Source organism: Oncorhynchus mykiss, chromosome 11 (genome assembly GCF_013265735.2).
Source record: "Oncorhynchus mykiss isolate Arlee chromosome 11, USDA_OmykA_1.1, whole genome shotgun sequence".
Taxonomy (NCBI): Eukaryota; Metazoa; Chordata; class Actinopteri; order Salmoniformes; family Salmonidae; genus Oncorhynchus; species Oncorhynchus mykiss.
The window spans coordinates 39,221,762-39,240,833 of record NC_048575.1 but is presented as its reverse complement, the minus strand read 5'-3'; the positions used below and the strand labels follow the sequence as shown (position 1 = coordinate 39,240,833).

General features: G+C 39.8%; 1 protein-coding gene and 1 long non-coding RNA gene across 8 annotated transcripts in view; one reads left to right on the top strand and one right to left on the bottom strand.

Moving 5' to 3' along the window:
• Window positions 1-283: 283 nt before the first annotated feature.
• Window positions 284-3,147, top strand: LOC110535682. The gene is made up of 3 exons (XR_002475293.2): window positions 284-1,241; window positions 1,410-1,714; window positions 2,203-3,147. It is a non-coding gene; the product is annotated as an uncharacterized LOC110535682 (long non-coding RNA).
• Window positions 3,148-3,817: 670 nt separating this feature from the next.
• Window positions 3,818-19,072, bottom strand: part of LOC110535681 (MAP kinase-activated protein kinase 5) — a 37,281-nt gene continuing 22,026 nt past the window's right edge. For 4 of the 7 annotated variants that reach the window (XM_021620843.2, XM_036935440.1, XM_021620844.2 and 1 more), the window contains one exon: window positions 17,763-18,282. In XM_021620843.2, the coding sequence (XP_021476518.1) occupies window positions 18,188-18,282 (95 nt within the window). In that variant the 3' untranslated portion in view covers window positions 17,763-18,187. The other 3 variants (XM_021620847.2, XM_036935441.1, XM_021620846.2) reach the window with 3 other exon arrangements.

The window sequence follows — 19,072 nt, the reverse complement described above, 5'->3', positions numbered from 1 at the left end:
AGTCCCTGTAATCCTAGATTCTGATCATTCAGGCAAGAAAAAAACACCCAGATAGGCCAGTCATGTGAGACACTCGTCATCATGCAAGCGGTCAGACAAGTGAAAATTGTCAGTAAAGAACTTTAAGCTCGTCTCTCAATAAAATAAGAAAAACATGTCAAAACTTTGCCCCTTGATAACCAGCGCACTTCTGTATGTTGTAAAAGCGTTACATGGTCGCTGCCCATATCATTGCATAGTGCAGAAAATACACGAGAGTTCAGGGGGCTTTCTTTAACAAAGTTAACCATTTTCACTGTAGTGTCCAAAACGTCTTTCAAGCTGTCAGGCATTCCTTCAGCAGCAAGAGCTTCTCGGGGATACTGCAGTGTACCCGCGCATGCAAGCAGTTGCTGCAGTGTTACCACTCCACTATGTCTCCCTGTCATGGCTTTTGTGCCATCAGTACAGATACCAACACATCTTGACCACCAAAGTCCATTTTATGTCTCAAAGCTGTCCAGTAGTTTAAAAATATCCTCTGCTGTTGTCCTGGTTTGCAGAAGAGGATGTCTTCCTTAATTGACCCCTCATAAACATAACGGACATATACCAGGAGCTGTGCCAGGCCCTCCACGTCTGTTGACTCATCCAGGTGGAACGCATAGCATTCACTGGCTTGTATGCGAAGCAGTAATTGTTTTAAAACATCTCCTGCCATGTCACTGATGAGTCGTGAAACAATGTTGTTTGATGAAGTAATTGTCTGTATAGTCTTTTTGGGCCTTTTCCCCCAGCCATATCTGCGGCAGCAGGAAGAATTAAGTCCTCCACAATAGTATGGGGCCTGCCTGTCCTAGCCACTCGGTAGCTCATCATATAAGACACTTCTAGCCCCTTCTTATTAATGGTATCTGTTGCTTTTATACATGTCTTACTACTCAAAATTCATTTCAATTCTTGCTCAAAAAACACCTGGGGCAAATTTTTCAAATTGGCATGTTTTGTTTCTAAATGTCTGTGCAAGAGTGAAGATTTCATCGAGTTGTGAGATAGTACCTTTGCACATAGAACACACTGTAGCTGAGGAAAGGCACTACTCCCAATCTAAGTGCACGCACCAGCCCTCACTGGATGGAACGCACCAGCTCCAGTATGACGGCACGCACCAGCCGCGTGGCAGCCATGTGATGGTTGTAGGGACGAGGTCGAACAAATCCTCCGTGACAAGGGAAGGATGGAGGAAGTAATTTTGAGAATAGGTAATTAATATCATGTCACCTATCAAACTTACATTTTGTGAAGTTGAATTGTAAATCATTTTTAAAAACTTCTCCAACCCCATTTCTGTTTTGTTTACCTTTGGAAGAGTGATTGGGCCTTGAACACATTATAATGAATGTACTGTATGTGCTATTGTCTCCTCTCAGACCCAGTCCAGATCCGAGAGCTGCACGCTCTCATTGACATCATTGGAGAAACACTGTTAGCTACAGGAGAGAAGGCCATCGGTGCCATCCGGCGAGCAAGAGTTGTTTCCTGACAGTGGCATGTTCCTCTCATCGTTCTGCCATCCATCAGGCATCTAAGCAAGATTGCTTGCGTCTGTTCATTTTCTTTTTGACCATTTTGTCTCAGTGGAAGAATGTGTCAATTCAGTTGCCTTTGGACGCCATGGCAAGATCCCCGAAGGGAAGCTAGTCCTCGAACCGGAAAAAGATCAGCGGAATTCTAAGTAAGTATTTTCTCAAAGCTAGGTTACTTTGTTAACTGCTTACAGCAAAATAGGATTGATTCTCAATGAAAAGGATTTACGTATATTATTTGAAATTCATCACTGCAATCAAGTCAAATCAAATGTATTTATATAGCCCTTCGTACATCAGCTGATATCTCAAAGTGCTGTACAGAAACCCAGCCTAAAACCCCAAACAGCAAACAATGCAGGTGTTGAAGCACGTTGGCTAGGAAAAACTCCCTAGAAAGGCCAAAACCTAGGAAGAAACCTAGAGAGGAACCAGGCTATGAGGGGTGGCCAGTCTTCTTCTGGTTGTGCCGTGTAGAGATTATAACAGAACAAATCAAGTTAAATACACCTAAAACAAACCAAATTCGCCCATGTCCTTTTAAGATGTGTCTGTTTTGCATACTGAGTCCTTCAGTAGAATTGTCACGTGTTATTTGTCAAAATATTCATGAAATGTTTTACATACTTTATTCCAGCCTACATTTTGCGTTGTGCTACCTTGGATGGTTGGACCGGAATCGATGAAGCAAAACTGAAGGCATTCATCAACAAGTGAAGGTCCAGAGCAGGACATACAGAGTAGTGACTACTAAAATATTTTTGTTTGTGTACAATGTGCAATGTTCATATTTGCAATAAGGTGAATTTAAGAACATACTGTTATGGGCTTACTGGTGTCACATGTAGGTTCGACTTTTTGTTCACTACATCTGGTGGGTGACAACTGGCTATTTTCATCTCTACAATATTATTTTGGGGTTTACCTAATGTTTTAAATCAGGTACAAGAGCATATGCTGTATATTAATTTTATTTACGTTCTTACAGTCAATGGAACCCAATCTGTGTTGGGAATGAAAAGTGAGATGCATTGTTAATATAATCAAGTTGAATACTGTTAGTGAATCACTGTTGAATACATTTGTTGAACTGTATCAGTTTATTCTTATTTTTTAACAGGTAATCATAATAATATGGCAAATTAATGCTTACAAATGAAATTCTCAATTGTCTCATATCTCATTAATCAAGCTCGTGTATAGCTTCTGTAGTAATTATAAGAGAAATACATGAGACACAGAGGAGACGTTGCACATACAATGTAGAGCACTGCTTTATGGCTCATACCTAGATATTTCTGAAATGATCACCTCAGATTAGTCTAATAAAAGTCTCAAACTTGTGTCAGGAATTTATCATTATTTGTCCTTTAAAATAAGAGGCAAGAATGAGCTCAACGGTATACAATGATAAGACCTCCTCTGCTGATCATACTTCTCGAATACTGCTAAAACCATCATCTCAACTCAGCTTCATGTCCTATATACACTACCGTTCAAAAGTTTGGGGTCACTTAGAAATGTCCTTGTTTTTGAAAGCAGATTTTTTTTGTCCATTAAAATAACATCAAATTGATCAGAAATCCAGTGTAGACATTGTTAATGTTGTAAATTACTATTGTAGCTGGAAACGGCTGATGTTTAATGGAATATCTACATAGGCATACAGAAGCCCATTATCAGCAACCATCACTCCTGTGTTCCAATGGCACATTGTGTTAGCTAATCCAAGTTTATCATTTTAAAAGGCTAATTGATCATTAGAAAACCCTTTTGCAATTTTGTTAGCACAGCTGAAAACTATTGTGCTCATTAAAGCAGCAATAAAACTGGCCTTCTTTAGACTAGTTGAGTATCTGGAGCATCAGCATTTATGGGTTCGATTACACGCTCAAAATGGCCAGAAACAAAGACCTTTCTTCTGGAACTCGTCAGTCTATTCTTGTTCTGCAAAATTAAGGCTATTCCATGCGAGAAATTGTCAAGAAACTGAAGATCTCATACAACGCTGTGTACTACTCCCTTCACAGAACAGCACAAACTGTCTCTAACCAGAATAGAAAGAGGAGTGGGAGGCCCCGGTGCACAACTGAGCAAGAGGACAAGGCAACTCCGGGATGTTGGCCTTTTAGGCAGAGTTGCAAAGAAAAAGCCATATCGCAGACTGGCCAATAAAAATAAGAGATTAAGATGGGCAAAATAACACTGACACTGGACAGAGGAACTCTGCCTCAAAGGCCAGCATAACGGAGTCGCCTCTTCACTGTTGACATTGAGACTGGTGTTTTGTGGGTACTATTTAATGAAGCTGCCAGTTGAGGAGTTGAAAGTGGCTAATATTGCGTTGATTCAATCACAATTCCCACAGTAAGGTGTTAACTAACGTGGAAATTAAATTTAAATCTTGTGCTTCTCTGCACGTGCTGATATTTCTTCGCGCCCACGCACTACCGCAGCTTAGCCTAGTGGTTTGAGCGTTGGACCAGTAACCGAAAGGTTGCTAGATTGAATCCCCAAGCTGACAAGGTAAAACAATCAGTCGTTCTGCCCCTGAACAAGGCAGTTAACCCACTGTTCCTAGGCCGTCGCTGTAAATAAGAATTTGTTCTTAACTGACTTGCCTAATTAAATAAAAGTTAAATAAAAATTAGAGGGAACATTGGTTGAGGTGATTGGTGGATGTCCTTGTTACCTACAGGAAGTCCCCAGAGTGCTGTGCATTGAGGAGAGCCAACGTAACCTACTTGATACAGAATGGATTCCTGAATCTTTTGTCTCTGTCTGCTGAGTAGAAAACAACTTCACCACCACACATTAGTGACAGTGGACCTGCATGGAAAGAGGGATGGAGAGAGAAATAGTTGAGGTCATTCACATTTATTGTAACTTCAAAAACTGACAGACTAAAAGTTATCACATCTTTATTACAATCAGATTGTATCTCAAAGTATGGTTAGCAGTTTACAATATTGGCTATTATTTGGTTCAGAGCCTGACATCTCTTCCCCAGTGAGGGTCTTCCCTGTCTGTTCTCATCCTGCATTTCCCCCCTCTTCTGTCACACAGTCATGCTGGTCTTTCAAGTCATCCTCCTCTACTAAACCCCTCCTCGACTTAAGTACAAAGCTCTTAATTAAACCAAAGACCGTATAGAAAACGAAACCACTTTGGCTTTGGTTAAACCAAATGGTTAAACATTTGCTAAATGTTAGTTAGCTAGCTAGCAGACGTTGACCCAGCATGCCTCAATAGCCTGCTTTAATAACAGAAGAAACAAATAACTACTTACTTCAATATTGACATATTTGATTAGCTTGCTAGTTGGTTATAGTTTTTCAGTAGAGAAACTATCGAACTTAACTTTTTATTATTGTCAGACATCGTTCACCATCCCCTTTCATCTCGCTGTTAAAAAAAAATCAGGTTAGAGAGCAGTCAAAATAGATTTTGGAGAGCAAACTGAACAATTGGTGTGTGAGAGAGAGAGAAAAGACTGTGTGTGGAGTCGGGATGCGTGCAGTCATTTGAGTCTTGACAGACGGTCCTCTGCTCGCTCGACCACATTTCTTCTCTCTCGACTCAAGTGTTGACTCACTCTAGCCCGTTCAACTTTTGAATCGGAGTTGACACCATAGTATTCCCCATCGTTTATCAGTGCAATTTTGATAGCCAACTAGCTGAAAAGGATTGAGAGGATTTATTTAATGTTCCCTCGTTAGATTTTAGCTCATCTCGCTCTGGCTAGCATTAGTTGTTGATCTTGTTGATGTGCATAACTGAGCGAGAGACAGCTTACCTTTTCATGTTTGTTCAATACGTAAGCTTATTAAATATCAGTGATACTACCAAGAGCAGTGTGCGGTTTCCTTTTTCATGTTTGTTTGATCAATAGGTCTATAAAGTTCCCAAATGTAATAGAACTCAGATGGTATTGACATATTTCCAGAAATCCATTCAGGTATATTTCGTGGCATTTGGAGAATGTGTTCTAATGTTCAAAAATTGTACTATTGCAAATGCCTGTAAACACAGTCCAGTTCAACGTGAATGATGGCAGGCCCCTGTGGCAAATGGCTTATTTGCATAAAGGCCTACTGTAGCCCTAATTGGCAATGGCACACCCATCTGTGTAGATGCCCTTACTTGATGAGAGAGATTAGTTTTTATTTCCTGCAGTGTCTTAATTGTCAAAACGCACGGCCGCTTTCCCACTCTACATTGCTATAGAATTTTCATAAATGCCTTGGGCTACTCTACGTAATTCCCAAACATTCTACGAATGTATGAAAATTTGAAAATTACCATATACTGTATAAGTGAGTCTTTCTGGGTAAGGCGCTAAGAGCTTTCCACACCTGGATTGTGCAACTTTTCCCATTATTCTTAAAAATAAATCTAATGAGCTATTGATCATTGCTAGACAACAATCTTCAGGCCATAGATTGTCAAGTAGATTTAAATCAAAACTGTAACTTGGCCACTCAGGAACATTCATTCTTCTTGGTAAGCAACCCCTGGGTAGATATGGGTTTGTGTTTTGGGTTATTGTCCTGCTGAAAGGTGAATTAATCTCCCAGTTTTTGGTGGAAAGCAGACTGAACCACATTTTCCTCTAGGATTTTGGCTGTGCTTAGCTCCATTCCATTTTTTTAATCCTTAACGATTACAAGCATACCCATAACATGATGCTGCCACCATTATGCTTGAAAATATGGAGAGTGATACTCAGTAATGTGTTGTATTGGATTTGCCCCAAACATAACTTTTTCTCCTGAATACAAAGTGTTAATTGCTTTGCCACATTCTTTGCAGTATTACTTTAGTGTCTTGTTGCAAACATGATGCATGTTTTGTAATATTTGTAAACGATATTATTGCATACAGAGTGAGTCCATGCTTAATTAATTAGTAAACATTTCTAAACATAATTCCACTTTGACATTATGGAGTATTGTGTAGAAGCCAGTGAGGATAAATCTGAATATAATATATTTTAAATTCAGGCTGTAACACAACTAAATGTGGAAAAAGTCAAGGGGTGTGAATATCTTTCTGAAGGCACTGTATATATGCACTATTGCAACACTGAGACCTGAATATCACACACACATCTTATCGTTGCAAATAATTAATTTAATACAAGTAGTCAGTCAGCATGTTCATGACATGCCCAAGAGGGCAGAGGACAAAGAAAGGAAAAGAAGAATACGAATTGATACAGGTCTTCCATAATGCTACATAGGAGAAAACCAAAAAAATAAAACATGGTGTCAGGATTAATTATAAATAATACAGGCAAGGTATTGTTTTGGTAGAGCCATAGCCCTTCTCTGCTGAATTCGTTAGGGGAGAGATACTGTATATACAGTGTTTCTCACATGGCACCCTATTCCCTATAAAATGCACTATATCGGCCTCTGGGGTCTCATTTATAACCGTTGCGTGAAATTTTACCCTAGATATCTGCGTGCGCTATTTCTGAAAATACTGCGCAAGTACAAAAACATTAAGATTCATAAATTTGACTCACGTCACACACACACACACGTTTCCCTTTATAAATGAGACGCGTTTACAAGCATTATAACTCCGCCGAATAACGCACATTATTCACATTTTACAGTGACAATAATGCAATTGTTTTCTGTATACTTTGGAAGTATTGGAATTAGGCCAAGACAGTATAACTAAAGGAAATATCAAAGGCAAACTTGATCAAATGTCTTTGGTGTTGGCATTGTTAAATATTTTTGTGACATTTGCTGTATTTGACTGTTTCTGAAACACAAAAACAATTGCAAATAGTTTTGGATCGTTTGAATTCAATGTTTTGCATTTACTTTTTCACCAAACCTAAATATGCTGCACTGCCCGCGAATTCGAAACACTGTCTACTCTGATTTTTTTCCCAACTACAGTAGGTCTACTTACAGTGAGTGGTAGCCTACACACTTCAATACAAAACATCAACTGTCTGTTCACCTGTATGTTATAAACCGCACTCCCTTTCGGATGCACATCTAATAGTCCCAATGAAATAAGAGATGTGCATGTTAATTTGTTGTATCGCTACTTCAGGAATATGAACTCATGGTCAGAAAAGGTGCAATGGTTATGATATATGTATTATGTTTCTAAATTAAAATATTGTCTAGGCTACTCAAAGTTTTACATTACAGTATTCAGACGTAGCCTTCAAACGTCAATGGAAAAGCTGAACCGTCTGTTCTACGGTTAACATGTGTTTGGATCGGATCGCACAGGGCAAAATACTGGTAGCTTATCGATTTACTGCTGTTAAGTGGGTCCAAATAAATGAGATGGGAGGAATGGTATCTTATTGGCTACTTGTTGTAGGCCAATAGGCTATTTCAAAAGTATAAAACCATCAGTCAGAAAAGGTGAGGAATTTATTCTGCAATGATCATGAAATGAAATTAATAAGAAATGCATTTCTAATTATTATAGAATACAAAGAAAATGGATTTTCGCTCTTCTCACTAACAGCAAATTATTGCAAGTTATTATATTTTAGCTACAGGTTTTTTGTTATGAGTAAGTCATATTTCCCATTTGCACAGGGCTATTAGGGTACTTTTGCCTTGTTGCAATACTATACTTCAATGACTAGAAACTGTACGAATGCTTGGTCTAAAGTTTACGGGAGAATAAAACACATTCTCATGACAAGTACAGTTTTTATAAATGCCAAATGCTAATTTTGGGGCATATTTTGTGAGTATGCAACCTTTATAAAATGAGGCCCTTAGTAGTGCACTATATACAGTTTAAGTCGGGAATTTTACATACACCTTTACATACACATTTAAACTCAGTTTTTCACAAATCCTGATATTTAATCCTCGTAAAAATTCCCTCTTAGGTCAGTTAGGCTCACCACTTTATTTTAAGAATGTGAAATGTCAGAATAATAGTAGAGTGATTTATTTCAGCATTTATTTATTTCGTCACATTCCCAGTGGGTCAGAAGTTTCCATACACTCAATTAGCATTTGGTAGCATTGCCTTTAAATTGTTTAACTTGGGACAAACTTTTCGGGTAGCCTTCCACAAGCTTCCCATAATAAGTTGGGTAAATTTTGGCCCATTCCCCCTGACAGAGCTGGTGTAACTGAGTCAGGTTTGTAGGCCTCCTTGCTCACACACACTTTTCAGTTCTGCCCACAAATGTTCTATAGGATTGAGGTCAGGGCTTTGTGATGGCCACTCCAATACTGGACTGTTGTCCTTAAGCCATTTTACCACAACTTTGGAAGTATGCTTGGGGTCATTGTCCATTTGGAAGAGCCATTTGCGAACAAGCTTTAACTTCCTGACTGATGTCTTGAGATGTTGCTTCAATATATCCGCATAATACCATCTATTTTGTGAAGTGCACCAGTCCCTCCTGCAGCAAAGCACCCCCACAGCATGATGCTGCCACCCCCGTGCTTCACGGTTGCGACGGTGTTCTTTGGCTTGCAAACCTCCCCTTTTTCCTCCAAACATAATGGTCATTATGGCCAAACATTTCTATTTTTGTTTCATCAGACCAGAGGACATTTCTCCAAAAAGTACAATCTTTGTCCCCATGTGCAGTTGCAAACCGTAGTCTAGCTTTTTTATGGCGGTTTCTTCCTTGCTGAGTGGCCATTCAGGTTATGTTGATATAGGACTCGTTTTACTGTGGATACAGATACTTTTGTACTTGTTTCCTCCAGTATCTTCACAAGGTCCTTTGCTGTTGTTCTGGAATTGATTTGCACTTTTCGCACCAAAGTACATTCATCTCTAGGAGTCAGAACACGTCTCCTTCATGAGTGGTATGATGGCTGCGTGGTCCCATGGTGTTTATACTTGCGTACTATTGTTTGTACAGATAAACGTGGTACCTTCAGGCATTTGGAAATTGCCCTCAAGGATGAACCAGACTTGTGGAGGTCTACGCTGATTTCTTTTGATTTTCCCATGATGTCAAGCAAAGAGGCAATGAGTTTGAAGGTAGGCCTTGACATACATCCACAGGTACATCTCCAATTGACTCAAATTATTTCAATTAGCCAATCAGAAGCTTCTAAAGCCATGACATCTTCTGGAATTTTCCAAGCTGTTTGAGGCATAGTCAACTTAGTGTATGTAAACTTCTGACCCACTGGAATTGTCAGATTATTTCATTTATAATTCACTCTGTCTGTAAACAATTGTTGGAAAAATTACTTGTGTCATGCACAAAATAGATGTCCTAACCGACTTGCCAAAACAATAGATTTTTTGTTGACAATGTGTGGAGTGGTTGAAAAACGAGTTTTAGTGATTCCAACCTAAGTGTATGTAAACTTCCGACTTCAACTGTAGGGAATAGGGTGCCATTTGAGAAACAGATACAGTATAGCTAGGAGGTCAACATGTAGGCCTATAGGGGCTGCCTGCATCTGTGGATCTACAGCAGATATGTACAGTTGCAGACAAATATTTTGGCACCCTTGCACTTTTAAATAATTCCCAATTTCTTCTCAAATAAGTTGAAAATGAAAAAAAAGTCTCCACACTATTGGATTTTCAGCATTGCAGAACCAAATATATTTTTGTGAACTTAAGTTTACAATTTTAACTGAGGAAAATAAAGACAAATGGCATGGACAAAATTGGCACCCCGGAGCTAGTACTTGGTTGCACAGCCTTCGGCCAAGATAACTGCCAACAAATACTTATTGTAGCCATCAATGATCTTGCTGCATCTTTCTAATGACAATTTGGCCCACTCTGCAGCAGCAAACTCCTCTAATTCTTCAATGTTTGAAGGGTGCCCACTGCCAACTGCTGTTTTCAGCTTTCACCATAGGTTATGGATGTGATTTAGATCTGGACTCGTCACTGGCCACTCAAGAAAAGTCCAGTCTGCTTTTTGTGTGTGTTTGGGGTCGTTGTCCTGTTGGAAGACCCACAATCTTCAACAGTTTTTTGGCACTGGGTTGAACATTGCACTCCAAATCTGAATATTTACTGTCTTGCACACATTCAAGGCACCCAGTACCAGGGGCAGCAAAGCAACCCCACAGTATTATCTAACCTCACCCATAATTGATTGGAGGGTGTTTTTTTCTTTGACTGCTTCATTTGGTCGTTGGTAGACATAGGAAGAACCCACTGATGAAGGAGACAAGAAAGCGTGATTTAACTTTTTTTTTTTTTAAACCACCTAAACAAGCCAGAAATCCTGGGGAAAATGTTCTGTGGACAATACAGATCAGTGTTAACTGACACCCTCTCTACAATCAAACATGGGTAGGTCTGGTAATTCTGTTGTTGCATCTGGTACTGCTGGCCTTGAAAGTGCACAAGGCATCATGAAATCAGCCTGATTGTTAGGTGTTTTGTAGTCCAATGTTCAACCCAGTGTCCAAGAACTGGGTCTCCATTGAAGGTTGTGCATCTTCCAGCAGCACAACTCCAGAGATAGAAGAAAAAAAAAAGCACCCAGGAATTGTGAACTGGACTGTTCTTGAATGGCGAGTGAAGTGGCCAGATCTGATTCACATCCAAAACCTATGGCAAGATTTGACAGCAGCATTTCACGCTGTGAGACATTTTACAACATGTCACAATCAGAACACAATCAGAATGATTAAGAAGTAGTCACCTAATTTTCAAATGCTTTTAATACGAAGAAGCAAAAAATGTGGAAACTATGGATATAACTTCCTCCGCGCTCACGCAATATCATAATTCATATGTGCGCCACTAGAAATCCCTGCTTCAGCATATTTCTGTTCACAGATACATCCGGAAAAAATCCACCTTAATGGCCTGCTAATGTGCCTGGAGCTTGTAGGCTATACTGCAGAGAAAAACCCCATAACTGATCCAAATGATATATATATATATATATATATATATATATTTAACTAGGCAAATCAGTTAAGAACAAATTCTTATTTACAATGACAGTCTACACTGGACAAACTCGGACGACGCTGGGCCAATTGTGTGCCGCCCTATGGGACTCCCAATCACGGCCGGTTGTAATACAGCCTGGACTCGAACCAGGGTGTCTGTAGTGACGCCTCTAGCACTGAGATAGTGCCTTAGACCTCTGCGCCACTCGGGAGCCCTAGACTAGAGTTTTGTACCCACTTAACAATAATAACATTCTTCATTACATTGTGTTGTTGCAGCCTAGGTAGGATACGTTTCTTGTCCCTAAAAAACTGAAATAGGGTAGATTTTCGAGCTGGTACCCGGGGACTGGAAGGGAGCGTACATAGTGTAAGGCTACCTATGACTTCGTTATCTAATAAACTTTTTCTGCTGTGTAAATTGACTGGATATATCCACTGCAGTATTACGCCTAACAATGAGCTTATGAATTATGGGCTAATATGCTTCTAACTTGAATAGGCTATAGGCTACATCTAAAGCCGGTCTGTCTTTGTTCTGTTTCACAAGTACACACCTGGCCTCTCTGCTGCCACCGCTATTCCTCTTAAAATCTTCTGGAGTTCCAGGAAAAGCCAGACTACAAAAGCTTGCTGGACACTTAATTCAACTGATTTTCTTTAACTTTCTAATAACCTATTGAACAAGAAATGGACGCTTGCTCTTACTTGCTGAATGTAAATAGGCTACAGCATTAAGAACGAGCGGGGAGTTGGAGAGAAGCCCATATTTTCCTCTAGTAGGCTGATATTAACACTGGGCTACATACATCCTGACAAAATACATACATTATGAGTGGCCTGCTAATGTACCTTTCTGGACCTTCTAAACTTTTGAGAATAGACCCAAACAGTTGCATAGTCAGGCCTAGGCTGTAATGCCTAAGTAGTTATTTCGGCCTGAAACAAAAACTGGACGTTTGAGCGGTTATTCAAATTAGCCTACATCACTACAGTTTACAGCCTATGGACAATTGTGTACTCACTTGATTTTCACTGTTGTAGCCCAGGTATAATAATTGTCTTGTCTAAAAACGTAGGCCTAATCAATAGCGGAGCTTTGCATGCCCGGCGACCACAGAGCACAGGATGGATCTGGATCTGCCATTTCATAATCTGTTAACTTTTTTTCTTGCACTTTGAATGGTAACTATTTAGCCTGAATGGCCTAATATCTAGCTTCTTACTTCGGCTACACATCACTAGCCTCTCTTTTCCAGCTGTTCCCATGCACAACAGGTTATTGCAGGGGTAGGCAGCAGTTTGGGGTACAACATCAGCATTGATTCATATGCCTCAAACACACACACTTGCAGTCATTGCTTTGATCAAATATGAATTGAGGAAAACAGTCTGACAATATGCATTTACATTGCAACCAACCCTTGCTCAATACACTTGAATGTAAGAGGACGTATTTACATGGCCAAACAGGGAGTCAGCACATCGATTAAGGAGAAAATCTAAATGATTTATTTCCTAATGTTATTCACCTCAGTGTAAGTTCCTGCAAGGGGCAAAATGCGCAAATAAGGCTAAGACTTAAGTCCATAGGAAGGTTCAAATGTACAGTTGAAGTCGGAAGTTTACGTACACTCAGGTTGGAGTCATTAAAACTCATTTTTAAACCACTCCACAAATTTCTTGTTAAACTATAGTTTTGGCAATTCGGTTACGACATCTACTTTGTGCATGACAAGTAATTTTTCCAACAATTGTTTACAGACAGATTATTTCACTGTATCACAATTCCAGTGGGTCAGAAGTTTACATACACAAAGTTGATTGTGCCTTTAAACAGCTTGGAAAATTACAGAAAAGGATGTCATGACTTTAGAAGCTTCTGATAGGCTAATTTACATCATTTGAGTCAATTGGAGGTGTACTTGTGGATGTATTTTAAGGCCTACCTTCAAACTCAGTGCCTCTTTGCTTGACATTAATGGGAAAACCTAAATAAATCAGCCAAGACAAAAAAATAATTGTAGACCTCCACAAGTCTGGTTCATCCTTGGGGGCAATTTCCAAACGCCTTCAGGTACAACGTTCATCTGTACAAACAATAGTACTCAAATATAAACACCATGGGACCACGCAGCCGCCATACCGCTCAGGAAGAAGACGCATTCTGTCTCCTAGAGATGAACATACTTTGATGCAAAAAGTGAAAATCAATCCCAGAACAGCAGCAAAGGACCGTGTGAAGATGCTGGAGGAAACGGGTACAAAAGTATCTATATCCACAGTAAAACGAGTCCTATACCGACATAACCGGAAAGGCTGCCCGGCAAGGAAGAAACCACTGCTCCAAAACCGCCATAAAAAAGCCAGACTACGGTTTGCAACTGCACACAAGATCATACTTTTTGGAGAAATGTCCTCTGGTCTGATGAAACAAAAATAGAACTGTTTGACCATCTATGTTATGAGGAAAAAGGGGGAGGCTTGCAAGCCAAAGTACACCATTCCAACAGTGAAGCACAGGGGTGGCAGCATCATGTTGTGGGGGTTCTTTGCTGCAGGAGGGACTGGTGCATTTCACAAAATAGATGGCTTCATGAAGAAGGAAAATTATGTGGATATATTGAAGCAACATCTCAAGGCATCAGTCTTGAGCTTCGTCGCAAACGGGTCTTCCAAATGGACAATGACCCCAAGCATACATCCAAAATCCAGTTATTGGAGTGGCCATCAGAAAGCCCTGACCTCAATCCTATAGAACATTTGTAGGCAGAACTGAAAAAGTGTGTGCGAGCAAGGAGGCATACAAACCTGACTCAGTTACACCAGCTCTGTCAGGAGGAATGGGACAAAATTCACCCAACTTATTGTGGGAAGTTTGTGGAAGGCTACCCAAAACATTTGGACCAAGTTAAACAATTTAAAGGCAATGCTACCAAATACTAATTTAGTGCATGTAATCTTCTGACCCAACGGGAATGTGATGAAGGAAATAAAAGCTGAAATAGATCTCTACTATTATTCTGACATTTCACATTCTTAAAATAAAGTGGTGATCCTAACTGAACTAAGACAGGGAATTTTTGCTAGGATTAAATACCAGGAATTGTGAAAAACTGAGTTTAAATGTATTTGGCTAAGGTGTATGTAAACTTCCGACTTCAACTGTATACAGTACCAGTCAAAAGTTTGGACACACTCATTCAAGGGTTTATCTTCATTTGTACAATTTTCTACATTGTAGAATCACAATGAAGACATCAAAACTATGAAATAACACATATAGTCATGTAGTAACCCCCCCCCCCCCCCCAAAAAAGTGTTAAACAAATCAAAATACATTTTATATTTGAGATTCTTCAAAGTAGCCACCATTATCCTTGAGGACAGCTTTGCACAGTATTGGCATGCTCTCAACCAGCTTCATAGTAATCTGGAATGCATTTTAATTCACAAGTGTGCCTTGTTCAAAGTTAATTTGTGGTATTTCTTTCCATCTTAATGTGTTTGAGCCTATCAGTTGTGTTGTGACAAGGTAGGGGTGGTATACAGAAGCTAACCCTATTTGGTAAAAGATCAAGTCCATATTATGGCAAGAACAGCTCAAATAAGCAAAGAGAAATGACAGTCCATCAGTACTTTAAAACATGAAGATCAGTCATTGCTCTACATTGCTGTAGAGATTTGCTTCCCATTAAGCTACAAGAGCATTAGTGAGGTCCGGAACTGATGTCTGGCTCGCAGTCAGTGTTCCAATTCATCCCAGAAAGTGTTTGATGGGGTTGAGATCAGGGCTCTGTGCAAGCCATTCAAGTTCTTCCACACCGATTTTGACAAACCATTTCAAAGCACAGAATCCTCCAGAATGTCATTGCATGCAGTAGCGTTAAGACTTCCCTTCACTGGAACTAAGGGGCCTAACCCGAACCGTGAAAAACAGCCCCAGACCATTATTCCGCCTCCAACAAACTTTACAGTTGGCACTATGCATTCTGGAAGTTAGTGCTTTCATGGCATCCGCCAAACCCAGATTCATCCATCAGACTGCCAGATGGTGAAGCATGATTCATCACTCCAGAGAACACATCTCCAGTGTCCAATGGTGGCGAGCTTTAGACCACTCCAGCCAATCGCTTGGCATCGCACATGGGAATCTTAGGCTTGTGTGCGGCTGCTAGGCCATGGAAACACATTTCATGAAGCTCCTGACAAACAGTTCTTGTGCTGACTTTGCTTCCAGGGGTAGTTTGGAACTCAGTATTGAGTGTTGCAACTGAGGACAGGCTATTTGGACCAACTCCATATTAATGCCCGTGATTTTGTAATGAGATGTTCAACGAGCAGGCGTGCACATACTTTTGAGCATTGTGTATTTTACAACATGTACAGTGCCTTGCGAAAGTATTCGGCCCCCTTGAACTTTGCGACCTTTTGCCACATTTCAGGCTTCAAACATAAAGATATAAAACTGTATTTTTTTGTGAAGAATCAACAACAAGTGGGACACAATCATGAAGTGGAACGACATTTATTGGATATTTCAAACTTTTTTAACAAATAAAAAACTGAAAAATTGGGCGTGCAAAATTATTCAGCCCCCTTAAGTTAATACTTTGCTGCGATTACAGCTGTAAGTCGCTTGGGGTATGTCTCTATCAGTTTTGCACATCGAGAGACTGACATTTTTTCCCATTCCTCCTTGCAAAACAGCTCAAGCTCAGTGAGGTTGGATGGAGAGCATTTGTGAACAGCAGTTTTCAGTTCTTTCCACAGATTCTCGATTGGATTCAGGTCTGGACTTTGACTTGGCCATTCTAACACCTGGATATGTTTATTTTTGAACCATTCCATTGTAAATTTTGCTTTATGTTTTGGATCAATGTCTTGTTGGAAGACAAATCGCCATCCCAGTCTCAGGTCTTTTGCAGACTCCATCAGGTTTTCTTCCAGAATGGTCCTGTATTTGGCTCCATCCATCTTCCCATCAATTTTAACCATCTTCCCTGTCCCTGCTGAAGAAAAGCAGGCCCAAACCATGATGCTGCCACCACCATGTTTGACAGTGGGTATGGTGTGTTCAGGGTGATGAGCTGTGTTGCTTTTACGTCAAACATAACGTTTTGCATTGTTGCCAAAAAGTTCAATTTTGATTTCATCTGACCAGAGCACCTTCTTCCACATGTTTGGTGTGTCTCCCAGGTGGCTTGTGGCAAACTTTAAACAACACTTTTTATGGATATCTTTAAGAAATGGCTTTCTTCTTGCCACTCTTCCATAAAGGCCAGATTTGTGCAATATACGACTGATTGTTGTCCATCAGACTGCCACCTCAGCTGTAGATCTCTGCAGTTCATCCAGAGTGATCATGGGCCTCTTGGCTGCATCTCTGATCAGTCTTCTCCTTGTATGAGCTGAAAGTTTAGAGGGACGGCCAGGTCTTGGTAGATTTGCAGTGGTCTGATGCTCCTTCCATTTCAATATTATCGCTTGCACAGTGCTCCTTGGGATGTTTAAAGCTTGGGAAATCTTTTTGTATCCAAATCCGGCTTTAAACTTCTTCACAACAGTATCTCGGACCTGCCTGGTGTGTTCCTTGTTCTTCATGATGCTCTCTGCGCTTTTAACGGACCTCTGAGACTATCACAGTGCAGGTGCATTTATACGGAGACTTGATTACACACAGGTGGATTGTATTTATCATCATTAGTCATTTAGGTCAACATTGGATCATTCAGAGATCCTCACTGAACTTCTGGAGAGAGTTTATTGCACTGAAAGTAAAGGGGCTGAATAATTTTGCACGCCCAATTTTTCAGTTTTTGATTTGTTAAAAAAGTTTGAAATATCCAATAAATGTCGTTCCACTTCATGATTGTGTCCCACTTGTTGTTGATTCTTCACAAAAAAATGCAGTTTTATATCTTTATGTTTGAAGCCTGAAATGTGGCAAAAGGTCGCAAAGTTCAAGGGGGCCGAATACTTTCGCAAGGCACTGTATGTATATTGAACCTATGTACAAATTATGCACATGCTTTAAATTACTATTGCACATTACGTAATAAAGTTGACTGTTACTGATATCTAGATTGAAGCAGAGCAGCTTCAAGGTACAACAGCAGTAATCTCAGCGAACTAATGGAGCTAAACAGGAAACCCTCACACCTCCACCGAGGTCCCTCTCCCTACCCCCTGGACCACTTACCACCCAATGGGTAAACAATCCAAGTTTAAGCCTAGTTCCTCTGTCTGCTTTAGAGACCCATATTGTTCAACTGACAGAATTATCAAACATCAGGCTTCATGGTCAGAAATAAGGGTTTCTTTGTGAAATAAATACAATTTGTAGCATTGTTAAAAAGGTAAAGGAATAAGAATCCAATTAAATAAAAACGAGTGAGATTAAAACATCACCCTGGACATCCAGGACAAGCAGCTTGTAAAAATTCCCTCCAGTGGGTTACAGAAAATAATATTTTTGTGATTTTCCTCTTCTTTTTTACCAAAATATAAGGATTTGTTTATTCTTTGCAGTCGTTCATAAAAAAAATATAGTGCCAACAAGGCCTCTTTTCAATATATCTACAGTACAATAGTCTTGCAAGTGAATTATTTTTAAAAAATCCTATAGTTTTAGCGTGTTAATTTACATAAAAATGCCTCTACAGTCATTGGCTTAAAAAAATGTTAGAATAAAAGATACAAAAGGAGATATAAATAAATCACTTGCTACTGAGAGTCTTGTAAATGTGTCTTTTCCTCTATGGCCTGTTTCACTATTTCAGCCAACTTCAAGCGGTCCACTTTGTCAGAGAAGGCCCGTCCTACAATGGAGACCAAAGAAGGAAATGTTGACTGGAACCAGATTTTAGGGAAATTCCACTCTTTTTCAACATAATTTTCATCTCCAGCACCATCCAACATTAACACATTTCAAAACTTTGTTTTTCTATATTTTGTTATCATACAGATTGAAGATAAGTGTTTACCGATGACATCATCCGGAGACACTGATGCCATCATCTGCTGTGCATCATGTGATTTTCATGTGAGCAGGTAAAGGTTACTAACTGAGGAATTAGAATTTTATGCTGAAAAAAGGTAGAACTTCCCTTTAATTATGGGATTTTCTCCACAGAAATTAGTGCAGTGCCTTCGGAAAGGATTCAGGCCCCTAGACATTTTCCACTTTGTTACATTACAGGCCTATTCAAAAACAGATATTTTTTTTTTAAAGAAAAATGTTTAAATGTTTGCCTAGAAATACTTTATTTACTTAAGTATCAGACCCTTTGCTATGAGACTTGAAATTGAGCTCAGGTGCATCCTGTTTCCATTGCTCATCCTTAAGATGTTTCAACAACTTCATTGGAGTCCACCTGTGGTAAATTCAATTGATTGGACATGATTTGGAAAGGCACACACCGGTCTATATAAAGGTCCCACAGTCCGTAGAGCTCCGAGACAGGATTGTGTCGAGGCACAGATCTGGGGACGGGTACCAAAAAATATCTGCACCATTGAAGGTCCCCAAGAAAACAGTGGCCTCCGTCATTCATAAAAATGGAAGAAGTTTGGAACCACCAAGACTCTTCATAGAGCTGGCCGCCCGGC